The following is a 20,008-nucleotide window of genomic DNA, read 5'->3' on the forward strand; positions in this document are numbered from 1 at the left end:
AATGGTAGCCCCTCCCTTTTGCAGTCATGAGGATAAAGCAGTACTGTGAAGAACAGATGAAAGGCAGTGGCTATCTTTGGCAAGTTTACTCTAGAACCAAATTTCCACTGAAAACAACAGATGGTAGCCATTTTAGAAAACAAACAGTTTTTTCTGGATTTCTCTGAAGAGCATTGTTCTTGAATTCGTTGCTCAAGAACAAACAGGCAACTATGAAGAATGGCAGCAAAAAATTACCAAATTGTATTTAAAAAAAAAACAAAAAAACTTTAAATGTGGCCTGTGCATAAGCTATCAAAGAATTTTAACTACATTGTAAGTTTGAAGTGTCTCATTCTTTACTGAGCTCATCTGGGACAAAATAGGTTTGATACTATAAGTCAGATTTCCAAAAATAATTAAATAGGCTAATTTTGACTCATGAACAAACATTTAATGATAAATTCTCTAATACATTGTTGTGTAGACAGACACTAAGTGATGTACATTTTGAGGACAACACACTGTATTTCTTATGCATATCAAAAAGAATGGATTCCTTCTTTATATGAAAACTCAACTCAACCTAAATTACAGACCAACACATAGCGTCTCCATAATTTTTTATTAATTTAACCAATCAGTTACACGATACCATTCATTTGCTGCAGCTAATGACTGAATATTAATCCCAATTGAATTTATAACTAGTAATCTGGTCGTGTCATCTCCTCTTGAACTCAAATAAGAGGCACTGAAAAGAAGGCAAAGCACAAGCACTAGGGAATTTTATCAGTCAATGTAAAAGGGGACTGGGCCCAGAATGCATGTCAATCCCAGTGTGCTTGTTTCAAAGCTAGCCTTTATGGGCATTGGGCCTATGCTCAACTGAACCTCACTTAGCCACCTTCTAGGGGAGGAACCTATGAGTTCAAGGGGAGATCATGTGACCAGGTTACAAGTTATGAATTCAATCTGGAGATTAGGTATTAGTGAGAGCTAAGAGCTCAGTCCCTGGTGGACTGAGGGAACAGACTGTCGATAACTCTCCAGAGCTCCACAGAAGAGGGCTCAAGGACTGAAACCTGAAAAACAGGACCCTGGGGAGAAGCTTGAATTAAGATATATGCAGGAAGGTACACAAGAGGGGAAGAACCCTCAGACGGGAAGGGTTTAGATACAGTTCATGTACCTCTCAGAGGGAGGGCTACATGGACGCTAAAGAACTGAAAGTTTACTGAGCCCAGAGAGGAGTCTGGAAAGAATTACTGAACCCATAGAAAATGGTCAGAAGTTCTGCTGTGAGTTAAGTGTTCTATTATTAAAACAATTTCCAGAAGGGAAGAGTTAACGGAAAGTCATCAGCTGAACAGAATTTGACTGACAAAGTAAACTAAGGCAAACAGGCAGGCTCTGATGCCTGACAGGGTAAACAATCAAACTATGTCATCTATTTTCAATAAAAATAAAATATAGGTTTTTAAAATGCTACTTCAGAAGCATATTAAACTAGCCTACAAGAGACTTGTCTGAGTCTTATTCTTCTAGTGTACAACTCGTGGAGTAGCGTGTAGACTACTAAGTCGGTCAGTCAGTACTGGCAACTTTACATATGGCTCAGGAATTAGATCAGTTCCAAAAGGAAGTTTTCAAACCATTGTTTAAGACAGGGAAATGTAAGAAGACAAAAGAAAGAAGAACACCACAGTTGTCCTGAAACACAGTTTTGAATGTTGTCACTGTATTTTACTTTGCAGACCTTGTGTGCAGGAATGAGGTTAATGAGAATGGAGTCCAGAAGCTCTTGAGTTACTCCGTCTCCCTCCATGATGATAGAACTCATCAAATCCAGCATGTGCATTTGTACTTTCTGGTTGTGGCTATTGCTATAAAGATTTAAATAAAAATATTCAAATTCAACTTCCAAAAACTCCAGTGGTCAAGAACATTCAAATACTAGCAATGTTTAAAGAATAAATGGATGAACAACTAAGAACGTTCACCTTTCATTGACCCATATTTTCCACATCCGTGAATTCTGAACATACTATTTCAATTGGTTTGCCTCAGTTATATAAATCTCAGAACATTTACAAAATAAAGATAATTCAATAAAAGTACGACATTATTTTTTAGTGTCACCAAACAATTTAGGCTTGTTAGAGCGCATGCATAATGAAATATCATAGATTATGTTGGGATATTTGCTGTGCACAAAAAGTTCTCTTTGAAAACTAATTCTAGTACCATCTATGAGCGTGTGCATACCGAATGTATGTCTGCACAGGCAAGGCTTCAAAATCCAAGGATATTTTGATGAAATATATTAAAATAATTCAACTTACTTGATGACTGAAAAGAGAGTCCTAAAAAGCTGAATAAAAATTTCATTGCAATCTTCCAACTCAAAGCAGATGTTGTAAGACTTAACCCAAGCTAAATTCTAATAAAACAAACAAAATAATAAAACATTAACAACAGCAGTATTACTATATTTAACTGCAAGTTTTTTGGGGCAGATGCTGTCTCAATATATGTATTAGTGCCTAGCACAACAGGGCCCTATAATTCAAATAAAAATAGTAAGTCACGATGAAAACTAATTAGGGACTGACCCAATTTCATATGAATAAAAGGAGATTGATACAACATGTAAATTCAGTATAATCATGCTTGTAGGCTCCATCAATGCTAATCTTTTCTCTCATGTTATAAAGCATTTTTCAATTTAAGCTTTACAAGTAGTTTCTATACGCAGTCATGGCTTGATGCGTGTACTTGGCATAACCATTAAACACTCATTTTGACTTACAGATAGATATTTTAAAGCAGTTTAACCAGAATTTATATTCATTTCCCAATTATCTGCATAATTATATTTGCAGTCCACCCTGTGTTTGAAATTCTATGCTAACATGAGAAAAATTATAGTGCAAATGAAGCATGCAAATGCCTCACATGAAAGAATCAGACCCTTGGTAAATTTTTATGTAAAATCCTACTGATTTGTCTAATAGTGAATAAAAGTAAAATTGAAAAAAAAAAAAGTAATACTATCCTGCTTCTCAAATTATGAGCAGCACTGTGCCCAGAACATATTTAATAAGTAAAACTGAGCTATAGCATCTAGGAGAAGGAATAATTCAATTCATGGTATAATTTCTACAGCACGTCAAACAGGTGGTCACAGGGAAAGCCTGATTACACTTCACTGGATTTGGGGGCAAGCACTGTCCATTAAAAGTTCCAGTAGTTATATTACCTCTAATAAGTAAAAATATCGGTTAAATTGAGGGCTCTTAGTGTCCTCTAATCCTTTTAACTGTCTTGTAATAAACAAGAATATGTCCTGTAAAACAAAAAGGGAAAAATAAAATGGAAAAAGGTATATATAATCCTCTGACATTGCTATTAAGAGTTAATACAAATTAATCGTATTATATATATTTAATTAATGTCTGTTTAGTAAACCTATATGTTAGCATATTCAAAAACTTGATAATATAAAAAAGTGTGTATTGGATCCTTTGACTGTATGTTCAACTACAAGAGAAACAGATAGGGAAAATGGCTTCTTTTAAAATGATATTTTACCTTAAGCTTATCATGGGACGTATATGGCGCTTCTGGAGCATATATTCGGAATATATCAGCCAAGCAACATGCTACAAGGAGACGCACATCTTTGTTGGGATTCCTGAGGAAGAATTCAGAGGCAAGATGCAAGGCTAAAGGGAGATACTGCTGTTTCTCATCTTCTGAGTCCTGGTCCATGTCCATGAAGGTTTTTACTACCATCTAAGAATTAAAGAAAAGCAAAAAAAAAGACAATCCAGTTTTTACTTTTGTTCATAAATGTAAATAATGTTTTCTAAAAAGCATGCAATAGGATCCACAATTGTTTCACTATCTAAGTATTAGCATTAACGTAACTTTTTGGTTAGGACAAGGTACACAAAGGTGGGGGGTGAAATTTCGTAAGTGAGGGGCACTGCACAATTGGCTGCTGGGTCTTGGGCTCATCCATCTCATTAAAAGTGTTGAAATATGTTGTTATGGATGTGCATTTACATTTATATACCGACTAATAAAGTTTTTACACTCTGCATACTGATTTTCTTACAAATGCTGAAAGGGTTTCCCCCCTCCCCCCGCTGTATAAACATACCTGAAATTTCTGTCAGTTTGGATTACATTAGATAGGATGGGAGAATCTTGCTAATTTCAGGAATGAAAAGTGGTGCCTGATGTAAAAAGTTTTCTTACTTCTGGGTTAGGACATGCTGCAGAACAGATGTATGACTTTCAAAGACAAGCTGAACTTAATAATGTTAAGTTAACTCTTAAATCTTCACAAAATATGGTCAAAGGCACAGAATAAACCTTAGGCTTTGCCTACACTACTGGGCTAAGTCAACCTCAGTAACTCGACTCCAGCTATATGAATAACATGGCAAGAGTCCATGTAGCTTACACCAACTTACTGATGTGTCTTCACTGCCTTATCTCGATGGGAGACACTATCCCATCAATTTCACTGAAATAAGAGGAGTAAGTCAACCTAACTTGACTTAGAAAGTGCTCTGCAAGCAATTTAGTGGGTCTTCATTAAACCCATGAAACTGAGCCCCAGTGCAGCGACTACAGCTGCATCAATCCCCGGTAAGCATACTCATGATCTTAAGCTCACTAAAAACCTTGTGGTCCAGGCAGAGGAGAGGTGTGGCTATGCTCACTGTAAGCCACTTTTTCCACTTGTCCAGTTCAGCTCCAGTGTAAATGCGTTGCCCTATACACTTAAATGCTGTGGCTCTACGCCTCCCACCACGTAAGAAGGCTAATGAAGGTAGCCCGAGAGGGCAACCTTATGCTTTACTTCTGCAAAAACCATAGCAGAATACCTCCCCAGCTAGATACCAGGCTTTTAAGTCTGGGAGAAAAATATCCTGACCCAGGTAAAAACTGAGAGACCACTGTGGGAAGGAAGTTTGGATGAGGTATGAGCTGCACTTTATCCTTGTGAAAGACAGTATGGGGGCTCAGGTGTCAATGCTCTTAGCTCTGACACCTATCTAGCTGACAATCTCCATTAGAAAAGCCACTTTCCATAACAGGTAGAGGAGTGAACAATTGGCCAAAGGCTCAAAGGGTGCGTACATTAGCTTAGAAAGGACCAAATTCAGATCTCATATAGGAAGAGGTGGCGGTGCCAGAGGGCAGACCCTTTCCAATCCTCTGAGAAAGAATACCACCCAGGGATTTAAAAAAAAAAAAAAAGAAAAAGACTAGGACCCTCCCCGGAGTGGAACACAGAAATGCCCACTAGATAGGCACGGATAGATGATAGGGCTAATTACTGATCTTTCAGGTGAAAAGAGAAATTACTCTCCGTAGTAACGGTGGTTCTTCAAGATGTGTCCCCGTAGGTGCTCCACAATAGGTGTCGGGCTTGCCCGGTGCCACAGATCGGAAATCTTCCAGCAGTTTCTCCTGGATTGCACATGCGCCGGCGCGCGCCGCCCCCCTGTGCGCCCCCGACCGCGTGCGCAATCTGGTCCCCGCCAGTTCCTTGACCAACCGCCTCGGATGCTCCTGAAAAACACTAGACAGAGATCCGAAGCGGGGAGGATGGGCGGGTGGTGGAGCACCCACGGGGACACATCTCGAAGAACCACCGTTACTACGGTGAGTAACTTCTCTTTCTTCATCGAGTGTCCCCGTGGGTGCTCCACAACAGGTGACTACCCAGCAGTAACCCAAGTAAGGAGGTGGGTAATCAGTTTATGTGCAGCTTGCCCCCGAGAGGACTGCTGTCGACAGACAGGTATCTTCTTCGAATACCCAAGGCAGGGCATAATCCTTGGCGAAGATGTCGTAAGATGACCAGGTCGCCGCTCTAAAAATGTCTTTTAACGCGATGCCCTTGAAGAAAGCTGTTAACGCCACAACCGCCCTGGTGGAGTAAGCCCTGGGCGGGGCCAGTAAAGGAGCATTTTGAAGCTCGTAACACATTTTTATACAGGACACAACGTGCTTAGAGATTCTCTGTCAAGAGAGACCTTCTCCTTTTGACCTGGGAGCGAGAGAGACGAGGAGCCTGTCCGTTTTCCGGAAGGACTTAGTTCTGTCTATATAGAAGGCCAACGCCCTCCTCACTTCCAGGAGATGCAGGCGTGCCTCCTTGCCGGAGCTGTGAGGCTTCAGGTAAAACGAGGGTAAAACTATTGGCTAGTTAAGATTGGACTCCGAAGAGACTTTTGGAACAAAGGCTGGGTGCAGCCTTAAGGTTACCGCCTCCTTTGAGAATACTGTGCAGTGCGGCGTTGCCATCACTGCCGCGAGCTCACTAACCCTGCGGGCTGACATAGTTGCAAGGAGGAAGGTTGTTTTTTTTTTTTTTTTTTATCGTAAGGAGACGTAGGGGAACTGTGGCTAATGGTTCGAAAGGTGGACCCGATAGCGTGCTGAGCACCAAGTCCAAATTCCACGATGGTGGAAGCGGTTTCCGAGGGGGGGTACAGGTTTACCAGCCCCTTCAAGAACCTGGTAACAATAGGATGGGCGAATACAGTGGGCCCTTCCTCTGTATGCCGAAAGGCTGATATAGCGGCGAGGTGGACCTTTAGCGAGGATAGAGAAAGCCCGCCTCTCTTGAGGTCCAATAAGTATTCTAGTATTACAGGTAGAGGAACGTCAAGGGGAGCTAACTGCTTGGCGGAACACCAGGCTGTGAATCGAGTCCATTTCTGCTTGTAAGTCCTCCTGGTGGAGGTCCTTCGGCTACATTCCAGGATTTGTTGAACTCCCTCCGTACACATGCTCTTTAAAGAGCTGAGCCATGGATTAGCCATGCTTGTAGGTTCAGACCCTGAGGGTGCGGGTGCACTAAGGACCCCTGAGCCTGCGTGAGTAAGTCCGGCGCCACCGGTAGAGGGAGCGGTGGGCGGTCCGACATGCGCAAAAACAAGGGAAGCCATTGCTGCCGATCCCAAGCGGGGCTATGAGTATCATGCGAGCTCTCTCCCTTCTGGCTTTGTGCAAGACCTTGTGGCAAACAGATCGATCTGGGGAAACCCCCATGTACAAAAAAAGCGCCGTAGCAGATCGGAGCGGATCTGCCATTCGTGCATGATTGCGAAGCACCTGCTCAGCTGATCTGCTTTCACGTTGTGAGCGCCCGGCAAGTACGAGGCTTTCAACGTTATGTTGTTGGCGATGCACCAATTCTACAATTGGACTGCTTCCGCACATAGGGCACGGGATCGTGCTCCTCCTTGTCAATTGATGTAAAACATAGTGGAGGTATTGTCGGTATGGAATCCCGACTACATTGCCATGTAGGTAATCTTGAAAATGTCTGCAGGCGTTGAACACTGCTCTGAGCTCCAACATGGTTATGTACACTGTCTGTTCCGCAGGGGACCACAGCCCTTGCGTTACCTTGTCGCCGATGTGCACTCCCCATCCTATGTGGGTGGCGTCGGTAGTAAGAAAAAATAGAAATTTGTGGTTGGTGAAAAAGGCACCCCCACTAGCAGATTCTCGGGGTTTTCCCACCACGCCAGGGATCTGCGCACCTCTGTTGTGGGAGACACCACCCTGGGGACAGTGTGGGATGCCGGTTTGTAAAATGCTCGCCAGCCAATGCTGCAGGCTTCACACGTGCAACCTGGCATTCTGTACCACAAACGTCGCTGCCGCCATGTGGCCCAGCAGCCGTAAGCACGTTAAGACCGGCACCGTGGGGCTGTATGTGATGACTTGCACCAGCGAACTGATGGCGCGGAAGCGGGCGTTGGGTAGGTACACCCTTGCTGTGATAGATTTTTATGCGTGCCCCTATGAACTCTATATGTTGTGTGGGTTCGGACTTTGACTTTGCGAGGTTGATGACTAGGCCCAGCGAACAAAAACGTGTCTGCTGTGATGCGTATCATGCATGAGACCTCTGCCTTCGAGGCCCCTTTTAGCAGGCAGTCGCCCAGATATGGGAAAAATAAACACCCCCTGTCTGTGCAGGTAGGCCGACACCACTGCCAGGGTTTTGGTAAAGACTCTGGGGGCTGAGGAGAGGTCGAACAGAAGAACCCTGTGCTGGAAGCACTCCAGGCCAACTGTGAAGCGGAGGAAGCACCTGTGTGCCAGATCGATTGTTATATGAAAGTAAGCATCTTGTAAGTCGAGTGCTGCAACCCAGTCTCCATCATCCAGTGCCGTGAGTATCAAGGCAACTGTGATCATCTGAAAACATTGCTTGCGCAAGTAACGGTTGAGGCCCCGAAGATCTAAGATGGGCCTCCAGTCTCCTGTTTTCTTCTCTGGTAGGAAGTAGCGTGAATAACAACATTCCCCTGGAATTATTCCGGCACTCTTTCCACCTCCCCTATGAACATAAGGTGATTCACCTTCTGCTTGAGCCTCGCCTCGTGGCAGCGTCCCTGAGGTGAGGCCTGGTGGGAGGCTTCGTCGGTGGAAGCGACTGGAAGGGGATCGCGTAACCCGTGGCTATGGTCTCCAGCACCCATTTATCTGTGGTGATCTTTTGCCATTGGGAGTGGAACGGTCTGAGGCAATGATGGAACATGAGATGAGAGTGGCATTGAGCGAGGGTATTGATAGTGCAGCCTCCGACATACCCGTCAAACTTGTTGCCTTTGGGCCTCACCCGAGGGCGTACGGCTTTGTTGAGAATGTCGCCTAGGAGTTCTGTACTGTTGCTGCTGTTGATAGCGCCCTTGGCCATAGCCCCATTGATATTGAGCACGCTGTGGTTGTAAGCGTCGCATCTTTGCTGAGGATAAAATTTTTCCCTCCTGTATGGGGGAGTATAAATGCCCAAGGTTCTAAGTGTAGCTCTCGAGTCCTTACTGGAGTGAGGGACCGAGTCGGTTGAGTCTGCAAACAGCTTTTATGTATCAAAGGGAAGGTCCACGATCTTCGCCTGTAGGTCCCTCAGGATACCCGATGTCTGGGGCCAGGATTCGCTACGCATGACCACTGCTGTAGCCGTTGAACGTGCTGCCGTGTCGGCCACGTCCAGGGCAATCTGGACTCCCGTCCGCGATGCTGCATAGCCCTCTTGAATAATCGCCTTTAACACCGGCTTTTTGTCTTCCGGAAGTGAATCCATGAGGGGAGTAAGCCTGGAGTAATTATCAAAATTATGGTTTCCTAGGTGTGCCCATAATTTGCCACTCTCAATAGCAGGGTAGAAGAGGAGCATACCTTCCTGCCAAACAGTTCTAGCTTCTTAGCATCTTTGTCTGATCCCCCCGATTTATACTGAGAAGCCTTTGACCTCTGCTGGGACGACTCGACCACCAAAGAATTTGGTTGTGGGTGACTGAAGAGGAACTCCATGCCCTTTGCCGGGACGAAGTACTTCTTATCCGCTCTCTTGTTCGTAGGAGGAACAGAGGCCGGAGTCTGCCATATAGTAATGGCTGACTCCAGAATGGCTTGGTCCAGCGGAATAGCAATTTTGGATGGAGCCGGGGGTCTCAAATTTTCCAGGAGTTTGTGATGTTTCTCCTGCACCTCTGCCATTTGAATGTCTTGCGTGAAAGCCACCCTTTTAAACAGCTCCTGAAACTGTTTAAGGTCATCCGGGGGAGAGACATCGCCGCCATGGCCTCATCTGGGGAGGATGAGGAGGAACCACTAGGGTAAACCTCCCTCGAACTCTCAGGCTCCTGCGGTCAATGATACACTTGCTCCCTAGAGGATTGTGAAGGAAAGTCTCAGGGTTCTAACATTAACTCCCCTTGAGACAACTGTGTTTCCGTCCCCGATCGGGAGTGCCCACAGGGGTATTGAGTGGCCGGGGGGGACCTGCCCCTGGGTGTAGGCCTGTGGTGTCTGTGTCCAGCATGATAAGGATGACCATGGCAGCATGGGCAAGGGTCCGGGGATGGAGAGCTAGACCACTCATGGGGTGTGTACCCCCAATGTCTGGGAGAGTGAGACCTCCGCGACGACACAGATAGAGGTGAAACTGACTTGTGATAGTACTCCAGTGGATCCAATCCCAGAAATGGTGAAGGTGGCTCAAGCCATGGTGACATTGGTTGGAGGAACGGAGGAGGTGGTTCCGGATGGGCCGGTGGAGACACAGGCCTTCGGTGCGGCGTGTGTATCACAGGGGGAGGGCTTGGTGCTAACAGCAGCGCAGCCCTGTCCGGAGATGGACTACGGTGCCGGGCTTTTGATTTTGCCTTGCCCCTCCCCTGCGGGGCCGGCACCACCCCCTTCCGTGCCGGGGATCTCTGACCCGCTGTCAGCGCCGCGCTCGGCACCATCAGCTAAGGTGCCGCGCGGGTATCCTCCTCCAGTGCCTGCAGGCTCCGTGCCTGGCGCCCCTGCACCGTTGGTGCTGCGGGGGCCGGTGCCGCCGGGTCCGGTGCTTGCCTCGCTGACGCTCTAGGCACCATGCGTGCCGGCTGTTGTATAACCGGAGACTCAACCTCTGCCATGTGCGCTGCCACTTGCCTGAGTATGTGGCTGGGGGCTGTGTGCTCCGCTCGTCCTGCTCGCTGAACTCGCCGGCAAGGATCGAGCCTGGGAGAGTTTCCTCCGTTTCTGCACCGAGGGGGTCAGAGAAGCTGCCTTCCTCTTATGCAACCCAGAGGGCCCTTCTGGGTGAGGCTTCTCCGGCAAGTCCGGCTGGAGAGCCTTATCAACAAGAGCATTTTATGCCTCATCGCTCTGTCCTTCCTGGCCCTGGCTGTGAGCTTAGCACAGTGAGAACACTTCTGGGTAGCCTGTGATTCCCCCAGGCATCAGATGCATTCGCTATGCCCCACAGAGGCCGGCATAGCTTCACGGCATGACTCATGCTTTTTAAAACCTGAAGAGGCCATTGCAGTGAGTCCTTTACTGTTAATAGGGTACTTAGCACTTAATCCGTGCCTTTCCACCCCAAATAGTGATCACCGGCCTGCGGGGCAGCGGGTGGCCTAAATGGCCTTCACGTCCGCTCTTCTCTTCTCCGCTCCTCTCTTTTTCTTTTTTTTTTCTGATATTCTCTTTGTCTTTGCTTTCTCTCTTTTTTTTTTTTTTTTTTAAATAACCAAAACAACAAATGACACGTAGAAAAAAAACACTATTTAATCTGACTCTGGCCTTAGCCTGAGTAGATTCCATCTGCAGCTGATGGCGGTTGAGAAGGAACTGGCGGGGACCAGATCGCGCACGCGGCCGGGGATGTGCAGGGGGGCAGTGCGCGCCAGCGCATGCGCGATCCAGGAGAAACTGCTGGAAGATTTCCAATCTGCAGCGCCGGGCGAGCCCGACACCTATTGTGGAGCACCCACAGGGACACTCGAAGAAGAACAAACAGTTAAAAAAGAGATGGGACAGATTCCTGTGTCTAAGCTATCTGATGGTGAGCACACCAGCATGAGAATAATTTTCCACCTAGCAAGGCAAATTGTTCTAGTGCAGTGTTTCCCAACTTTATCTGGCCACAGAACCCTTTTAAACTCTCTAAGAATTTTGCGGAACCCCATTCCCAGACCTTAACCCCTCAGTTCCCAAACCACGCCCACCCCCCCGCCCCACTCCAAGCTATACCTGCCTCAGCTCCCAAATCTGCCCCCTATCCCCAGGCTTAACCCCTCTCGGGCCCCAAACTTGCCCCCCCCATACCTAGGCTTAACCCTCAGCTCCAAACCAGCCCCCCAGGACTAACCCATCCATGGCACTGGCTGGGGAGCCTATGCTGGGCAGCCCTGTGCACTCAGTAGAAAGAAGGCAAGCATGGACGTGTTCCACTGGTGGGGGATGAGCCAAGCCATGCCCACTGGAAGGGTGTGACCACTTGGGTAGTGGGGAGAGTGAAGGGCTCTCTGCAGCCCACTGCCCTGCTGCTGCTGAAATAACGGTACTAAATTCAGTTGATTTAACAGCTGGATCCCTCCCACTGCCCTGCTGGCTGATAAACTAATTAATTTAATTCTACTGTTCCAGCAGCAACAAGGGAGGGAGCCACAATCTCTGAGCTGCAATTTATTTGCAAATTTGACTCCATTAACCATGGATTAAACAGAGACTGGGAGTGGCTCACAGCTTACAAAGGCAGTTTCTCTGCTCTGGGTGCTATCATCTCCCCATTAGACTCTGACAAAGGCTCACATCCCTCCATCTGATCTGACTTGTTTTTTCCTCTTTTCATAAGTACTGTTGATACTGGGCCATTTCTACCTTGCTGAATAGACCTTGTCAGCTCTGGCCCTCCCTCTCACTGGGACCCCACTCTTTAAGTACCCCTCTGAAACCACCACCCCCCAACTCATCCATCTCATGAAGAGGGTCTTTGCCCACGAAAGCCTATGGTCCAAAATATCTGTTAGTCTATAAGGTGCCACAAGACTTCTTGTTGTTCTCGAAGCTACAGACTAACACGGCTACCTCTCTGATACAGAGGGGACAGCTACTGTAACAAAATTTGCTTGCGGAACCCCTTTCACTTTGTGGGACACCAGGACTTCACAGAACACAGTTGGGAAACTCTGTTCTAGTGATGGTTTCCTGCTGTCTAAACGGATCTGCTTGAGCTTGTTGTGAGCACTGGAGCTCCATCGTATTCAGCCATAGTCCTGAGTGATCGGGTCCAGACAGTAACAAAGCTCTATGGGTGTCAGATCCAGGAGAGCCGTCTACCAATGCCAGAACCAGCAGGATTCCCATCCCTGCAGATCATGAGAAAGACACCTTGTGACTCAGTGGGACTGAAGCAAAGGCATAGACTAACTAATCTTTCTCTGGCAGTGTAAACAGATCTGCTAGGGACTCCAGGGTGTGACTGCAGAATGAGCAAAGGAGGGGGCATTTCTTGTTACCCTCTATTGCGTATAGATCTACGCAGGGAAACCCCCAGTGACAGAAGAAGGAATGAAGACATTGCATCTCAATGACTGAGGAAAGAGTTGCTGTAGCAGGAGAGCTTCACAACAATGGCAACAATCAAGTGGCCCTGCCTGTTGATACAGAACAAGGTGGTGGTATTGTCTGTCAGAATTGAACTGCCCTGGACTCCTTGACAATGATAGAGAGCAGCAGCTTGTCATCTGACCACTTGCTCTGAGTCTGCAGGATCCCCAAGTGCAGTCCCTACCCTTGATCTTACATATTCATGACTACCCGCATTGTGGGCTGGGAGCATGAAAGGGGACACCCGTCACATATGACCAAGGGGTGCATCCACCATGAAAGAGCACTGAAAACCTGCCAAGGCAGAGTCAGAACTAGGTCTAGGCTGTCCTGACCCATGTGGTAGACTAAAGGAGCAATGCCAAGAGGGGTGTCAGGCTCTGTTGGGCATGCACATATCTGCATGCCGTCATGTGCTGAGGCAGCTCAGGCAGCCCCTACTGTTGTCGTGGAATAAGAGTCAAGAAACTGAACGAGATGGAATATAACCTAGAATCTGAAGTCTGGCAGGAATGACCTCACTGCTGCAATGTAGGGCCACCTAAACCAACTCTATCTGTTAAGTGGGAACAAAGATCAATTTGTTTGGGCTGAGCTGGATCCCTAATCTTTGGAATGTACATGGTGAACATGGTTTCCACCTGTTCCCAGGAGCACCCTCTAGCACGCACACTTCTTGACTTGTCCTGTAGATCTGAGAGAGGTCCCGCACCTATGGTTGGAGGAGTCTTCCCTGTGGTGTGACTGGAATGGGAGTTGCTGTTTCTATTGTTGCTGCTGGGACCTGTACAGCCTACTCTGAGAGGACAGGGTAGCTTGAGTATTCTTTAAGCTGAGCAGCTCGAATCACTTTGCTGAGAAAATAAACCCAAGCCCTCGAAGGAGGTCCTAAAAGGTACACTGGACCTCTGGAAGAAGAATAGAGGTTTGGAGCCCTCCGGTGTAAGTGCTGCTTCCATTAGCAAATGCCTCAAATGAAAGCATCTTTTTTTGGTGGGAAGATTAAATGACTTGCAAATCTTGCAGCAACCTGCATGATGAGCTTTCCCCAAGCAACACAGACAGGAGCGATGGAGGTCGCTATTAGGCATAGGCTTACAGTACAAACTGCAAGCCTTAAACTCCTGGGCTTGTGGTATAGCATGCTACCCAGTACAGGCAGTAGTGAACCAACTAGAGCTGTACTAACAAGATCTCTAATATCTAACTTCCATCAAACAAACTTTTAATGAAGAACCAGGCTAATAATACAAACATGCAAGTTAAATGTTCCAATGCCACCACGGAAGGTAAGAAGGATAAGGCAGTTGGATAAGCAGGGTGCTATACCAGCACCACTCCAGTGAGGCTCTCCGGCTGACCTGACAAATGCTGCTATGAGAAGTTTCCCCAAGTCTACGCATGCAATACACCTAACTGGAACTGATGTGAGCAAGTATGTCACCTGAAAGTGAGAACTGGAGTTCACATGGTACTGTTATAGCTGGTATCACAAAATATTTATGCACAAGATTGACAAAGTGACAAAAGCCAAGAAATTCCAAACACACTTAATACTTAATTTAACTACATACAATATAGGAGGGAAAACCGTAACAGCAGGAATGCTTTAGAGTCACAAATCATCAGTGCCAGACAATTTTTAATGCATTTCATTTTCTGCAAATTCTGAAAGCTTTCGTTTATTGGAGTTTTCAGTATTTTAGCGTCCATGCTAGCAGAAGATACATTTGAGTCCAATTTCCATTCTAAACATCCTCCAACTCCTTTGTTAGCTAAAAATTAACATTGCCTATTTCCTGTTGGTCTGAAGTTTTCCACACTAAGCCTTCACCTTGGAGGGAAACTTTTCAGAGTTAAGCAAAATTGATTCAGGCATTTGCAAATGGGAAAAACCCAATTTTTTCTTCTTATTTTCTGACTGAATTGTATAGACAGATATCTATAGGTTGAAGACTCCCTAGCCTGGCACCCTGGGGACCTGACTAATGCCGAACCAGAAAATTTGCTGAACCATGGAGGTCAATATTGTCTACCAACACTTCTAATTCTTTCTGGGCTTTTAGAAGACTTCTAGGGTTAAATTGGAAATAAATAAGAGCACAGACCATGGATGTTCCTGGATCAAAAAGAGTGCTGTACTAGAGAGACTTAACCTGCATTTGGAAAGAGTAGTTACTTTCCAGAGATAATAACCTGCCCATCAAAATTAGTTTTTTATTCCAGTCAACAGTGATTATACCATACAGTGAACTCTTTCCTATCCAGCTGCCTTGGGACTGAGAAGTTGCCAGATATTCAAATATTCTGGATAATAGACAGGTATGCCTAGCAATGCATAACACTAAAGAAAAACAATATTAGATATTAAGAAACAAAATAAAAATGTATGCAGAGTACTTACTTTATCAAAAGCAGTATTGTGCACTGTAAACACACTGCATTTATTTGTATTTACTTACATTTTCCTTAAGTACAGTATAGTGAAACTAAAATTTACTTATGGTTAAAATGCTGGTTATTTGAGTTGCCCATGACAGAATGTCAGAGATGAAAGAGTTTACTGTATTAGGAGCCAAAATCTTGGCAAATTTAAAGTCAAAATTAAGGCTGTTGTGAGGAAGGAAAACACTGGGTATATCATCGGTGTTCATAATACATCATTATGCACAGGGATTCTCAATCATCATTACACTGCAATCTCCTTTTGACAACAGACATTACTCCACCACCCAAGGAGGGGGAAAACAAAACCTGAGTCTGTGCAAGCCCCACCCACCAATTGTAGGGTGGCAAAAGCCAAAGCATCAGCCTCAGTACCTTGGGCAGGGGTGCCAAAGCTCAAGGCCATAAGCGCCTAGTTAGGGACCTGTAAGAAGAAATTATTCACCAGGAAGAATAACAATGGTTTCTTCAAAATGGGTGTCCATGTGGGTGCTCCACTCAAGTCCCAGTGTGCGCCTGCACCAGTGATCAGAGATTTTACAGAGCAGTGCCCCTCATGCTGCCCCTGCACAGTCAGCAACTCGCACTCCTGCCGTTCTGTGGAGTGAATGTGTGGCGCAAACCCCGTCTGTTCCTTTTCTACCTGAAGCCCCTGTAGACTCCAAGCAGAGGGAAGGATGGGAGGGTAGTGGAGCACACACAGGGGACACATCCTCAAAGAACCATCATTACTGCACCTGCTGAGTAACCATTCTTCTCCATCAAGTGGCGTCCCTGTGGGTGCTCCACTCAGGTGACTCTGTAGCAGCACCTATCCAGTGGAGCTGGGCACTGGAGTCTTAGGTGGAAGAAGGGAAGGCCACATCTGGTAGAGATGTGCCAAGTATAGGCCCCTTCTGTAAGGTGTAGAGCTGTATGAAAGTATGATGTGAGGACCATGCGGCTGCCATGCAGATGTCCATACATTGTTCAAGAAGGCTGTCATAGTGAGCCCTGATAGTCTGTGGCAGCTGTTTGCCCCATAGCTCGTATGTGGTACATACAGAGTCTGCAATCCTTCTGGACAGGTGCTGTGCCGAGACAGCTGTTCCTGTGTGAGGTCCCGACCACGCCACACAGAGTCTGTCTGATTTTCTGGTTGCTTTAAGTTCTCTAAAGGTAGAATGTAATTCCCCACCTTGCATATAGGGCATGTAATATTGTTGCCTTGGAGAAGGCATGAGGTTTATTGGAGTTGGCAGGTAAGTAAATGGATCTGTTTACGTGGAAGTCAGATATGACCTTTGGGAGGAAATTTGGATGGGCCCTGAGTATCATTTTGTTGCTGGTAAAGGTGGTGAAAGGTGGGTCTGCCATGAGGGTTGTAATTTCTCCTACCCTTCTCGCTGATGTTATTGCCACTATGGCTATGTCTACACGTGAAGCCTACCTCGAAATAGGCTATTTCGATGAATAACGTCTACATGTCCTCCAGGGCTGGCAACGTCGATGTTCAACTTCGACGTTGCGCAGCACAACATCGAAATAGGTGCTGCGAGGGAACGTCTACACGCCAAAGTAGCACACATCGAAATAGGGATGCCAGGCACAGCTGCAGACAGGGTCACAGGGCGGACTAGCGCTTCCGGGGCAACAGCTAGCCGCTCCCTTAAAGGGCCCCTCCCAGACACACTCAGCCTGCACAGCACGCGGTCTGAGGAGCCATAGGCACACAGACCCCGGGCGACGCAGGCATGGACCCCCAGCAGCAGCAGCAGCAGCAGCAGCAGCCAGAGGTCCACCCAGCCCTCCCGGCACGAGCAGGGCTTGCCCTGATCCATGCCATGCGGGAGGCAGCTGAGCACCTCCTTGCTACACCAGAGGAGGAGCTGCCCCCAGGGCAGCAGGGCTCAACCCCCAACCCTGCAGCACCCCGCCTCCACACCCGCCTCACACGCCGGCGGCTGTGGAGCTACCCCACCAGCACCGACTGGTGGGAGCGGCTGGTGCTTGAGGAATGGGACGACGACCGCTGGCTCAGGAACTTCAGGATGAGCCGGCAGACATTTATGGAGCTGTGCCAGTGGCTCACCCCCGCACTCAGGCACCAGGACACCGCCATGCGGCGTGCCCTCCCTGTGGAGAAACGGGTCGGCATCGCTGTCTGGAAGCTGGCCACTCCAGACAGCTACCGATCCATGGGACAGCAGTTTGGTGTCGGCAAGGCCACCGTCGGGGCTGTCCTCATGGAGGTAAGAGAACCCATGGGGGCAGGGCAGGGCAGGGCAGGGCAGGGCCACGCACACCCTGCCCATCCCTCATTGGTGCTGTCCCATGTGCTTTCCCTGCAGGTTGTGCGCGCCATCAATGCCATGCTCCTGCACAGGCTTGTGAGGCTGGGGGACCCAGATGCCACCATCGCGGCCTTTGCCACACTGGGCTTCCCCAATTGCTTCAGGGCTCTGGATGGGACTCACATCCCCATCCGCACCTCGCATCACAGTGGAGGACGCTACATCAATCGCAAGGGCTACCATTCTGTGGTCCTCCAGGCCTTGGTGCACAGCCGGGGCCGTTTCCAGGACATTTATGTGGGCCGGCCTGGCAGCACCCACGACGCCCGGGTTTTCCGGAACTCGAGCCTGTGCCACAGATCCCTTTAGGGGACACCACCATGCCCCTCTGCGTCATCGCAGATGTGGCATACCCCCTCCGGCCCTGGCTCATGCACCCGTACACGGGCCATCGCTCCCCTAGCCAGGAGCGCTTCAACGAGCGCCTGAACCATGCGCGCCAGGTGGTGCAGCGCTCATTTGGCCGCCTGAAAGGACGCTGGAGATGTCTCCTGACCCGCCTGGATGCGGGCCCCAACAACATCCCCCTGATTGTGGGTGCCTGCTGCGCCCTGCACAATTTGGTGGAGAGCAAGGGGGAGGCCTTTTTCCAGGGCTGGGCTGTGGAGGCCGGCAGGGCCGACATGCAGCCACCCGCTGCCCCCAGTTGGCAGGTGGACCCCGAAGGGACCCGGGTCCGGGAGGCCCTGCAGGCCCACTTCGATGATGAGGCCGCGGGGTGAACTCTGCCAGGACCCCCACTGCCGACCCCTTCCTCCACCACACTCCCTGCCCCAACGCCCACACCATGGAGCACCCAACCGCACCCCCCTCCCACTTTTCCTGGACAAATGACAGCACGCACTTGTGGCTGAACTTAAACTGCTTTTTCTTTTAGAACTTTTTTTTTTTTTTAACTATAAATAAAACAAGAACAAACTATATACAACATGTGTGGAACCAAAGTAATATGTACAAATAAAACAATAGTAATAAAAAAGTTTGTTCACTAATAAAAAGAAAACCAGGGATGATAAAGGGGAGAACTATTTACATGGGGGGGACGGGGCAAACGGGGGGCACAAATTAATAAGTCCCAACTATATACAAGGGGGGGGGCCACGTCCCGGGCCCCTCGCCCCTAAAGTCCGGCACTGGGCGTGGGCGGCTGGGAGCCCCACTGCGGCCGCAGCCCTGTCTGGGGCTGGCTGGGGGCAGGGCGGACCGGAAGATATGCCCGGCGAGTCTCAGCTGGCTCCAGGGGTCTCTCGGCGCTCCGGCCCTCGGTGGTGGGTGGCGGGGCGACGGCGGACGGGACGGCGACGTGCGGAGCAGCTGGTGGTGCGGCGGGTGGAGCAGGCAGGGCGGGCGCTGTGGCGGCCGGCGCAGCATGGGGGGCCAGGTAGTCCGCCAGGCGGTTGAAAGTCTCCATGTAGGCCCCCCATGCCTCTTGGCACCAGGCCAGTGCACGCTCCTGCAGGTGGCGTTGCTCCACCCGCAGGTGCTGCTCCGCGACCTCCAGCTGCCGACGGTGGATGGCCAGCAGTTGGGGGTCCGTCGCCGTCGGCTGGTGGTGGCGCGGGGTCCGCCGTCTAGCCCGCCGTGGGGCCGGTCGGTCCTTGGCCGAGGGGCTTGCCTGGAGCGATGGCCCCAGAGGGGTCTCCGGGACCACTGATGCTTCGCCGGCGCTCTCTTCCGGTCCTTCCGATGGTGCAGCTGCGGGACACAGGAGAGGAGTGGGGGAAGAAGAATGGAGACAGGCGTTAGTGTGGGCCCCGAGCCGTGGCCTTTGTCCCCCCAGCCCTGTGCTGCAGGTTCCCCATCCCCATCCCCATCCCCGGGAGATGCTGCTGTGATGGATGGGGTTCAGGGGTCCCCCTGCACTGCACCCCGTCCCCTGGTGGGAGCGACTCTCACTTCACTCCGCAGGGTCTGACAGCAGGAGAGGTTTCTTAGGCCACAGATGCCCAGTTTCTCCCAGGAGTGACAGCACCAGCTGTCAGAAGAGACAGTCCTTCCAACCCGTCCTGGGGAGAAGACCCCAAGGGGTGCCCCTCTGGGATGCAGCTTTCCCCCTCCTCAGGCTGGCTGCCTTCCAGCTCTCCCTTCCCCTAGCCTCTGCCTGTGGCCCCCGCCCTCCCCCCCCCCCCAATTCAAAGCCAGCTTGGCTCCTCCCTCCTCTTTGTTCAGGGCAGAGGTGTCACCTGCCAGCTGTAGCCCCACGATCATCCTTTGCCCCTGGGAGCTATTCGGCTCTTGTTGCTCATATCTAGCCTGAGTCTCTCTTTTGCACTCCCCCCACTCCATCACATGCTGCTGCTGCGGGGTGTCCCACCCCCTCC

The 20,008-nt window shown here is 48.9% G+C and overlaps 1 protein-coding gene across 2 annotated transcripts in view; it reads right to left on the reverse strand.

The window, feature by feature from the left end:
- Positions 1-20,008, reverse strand: part of PDS5A (PDS5 cohesin associated factor A) — a 163,556-nt gene that overhangs the window by 93,831 nt on the left and 49,717 nt on the right. For both annotated transcript variants that reach the window (XM_074992639.1, XM_074992640.1), the window contains exons 3-6: positions 3,574-3,777; positions 3,242-3,328; positions 2,325-2,422; positions 1,739-1,865 (exon numbers count right to left, since the gene is read on the reverse strand). In XM_074992639.1, the coding sequence (XP_074848740.1) occupies positions 1,739-1,865; positions 2,325-2,422; positions 3,242-3,328; positions 3,574-3,777 (516 nt within the window). The remainder of the gene's footprint in view (positions 1-1,738; positions 1,866-2,324; positions 2,423-3,241; positions 3,329-3,573; positions 3,778-20,008) is intronic.

This window comes from Carettochelys insculpta, chromosome 4 (genome assembly GCF_033958435.1).
Source record: "Carettochelys insculpta isolate YL-2023 chromosome 4, ASM3395843v1, whole genome shotgun sequence".
NCBI lineage: Eukaryota > Metazoa > Chordata > Testudines > Carettochelyidae > Carettochelys > Carettochelys insculpta.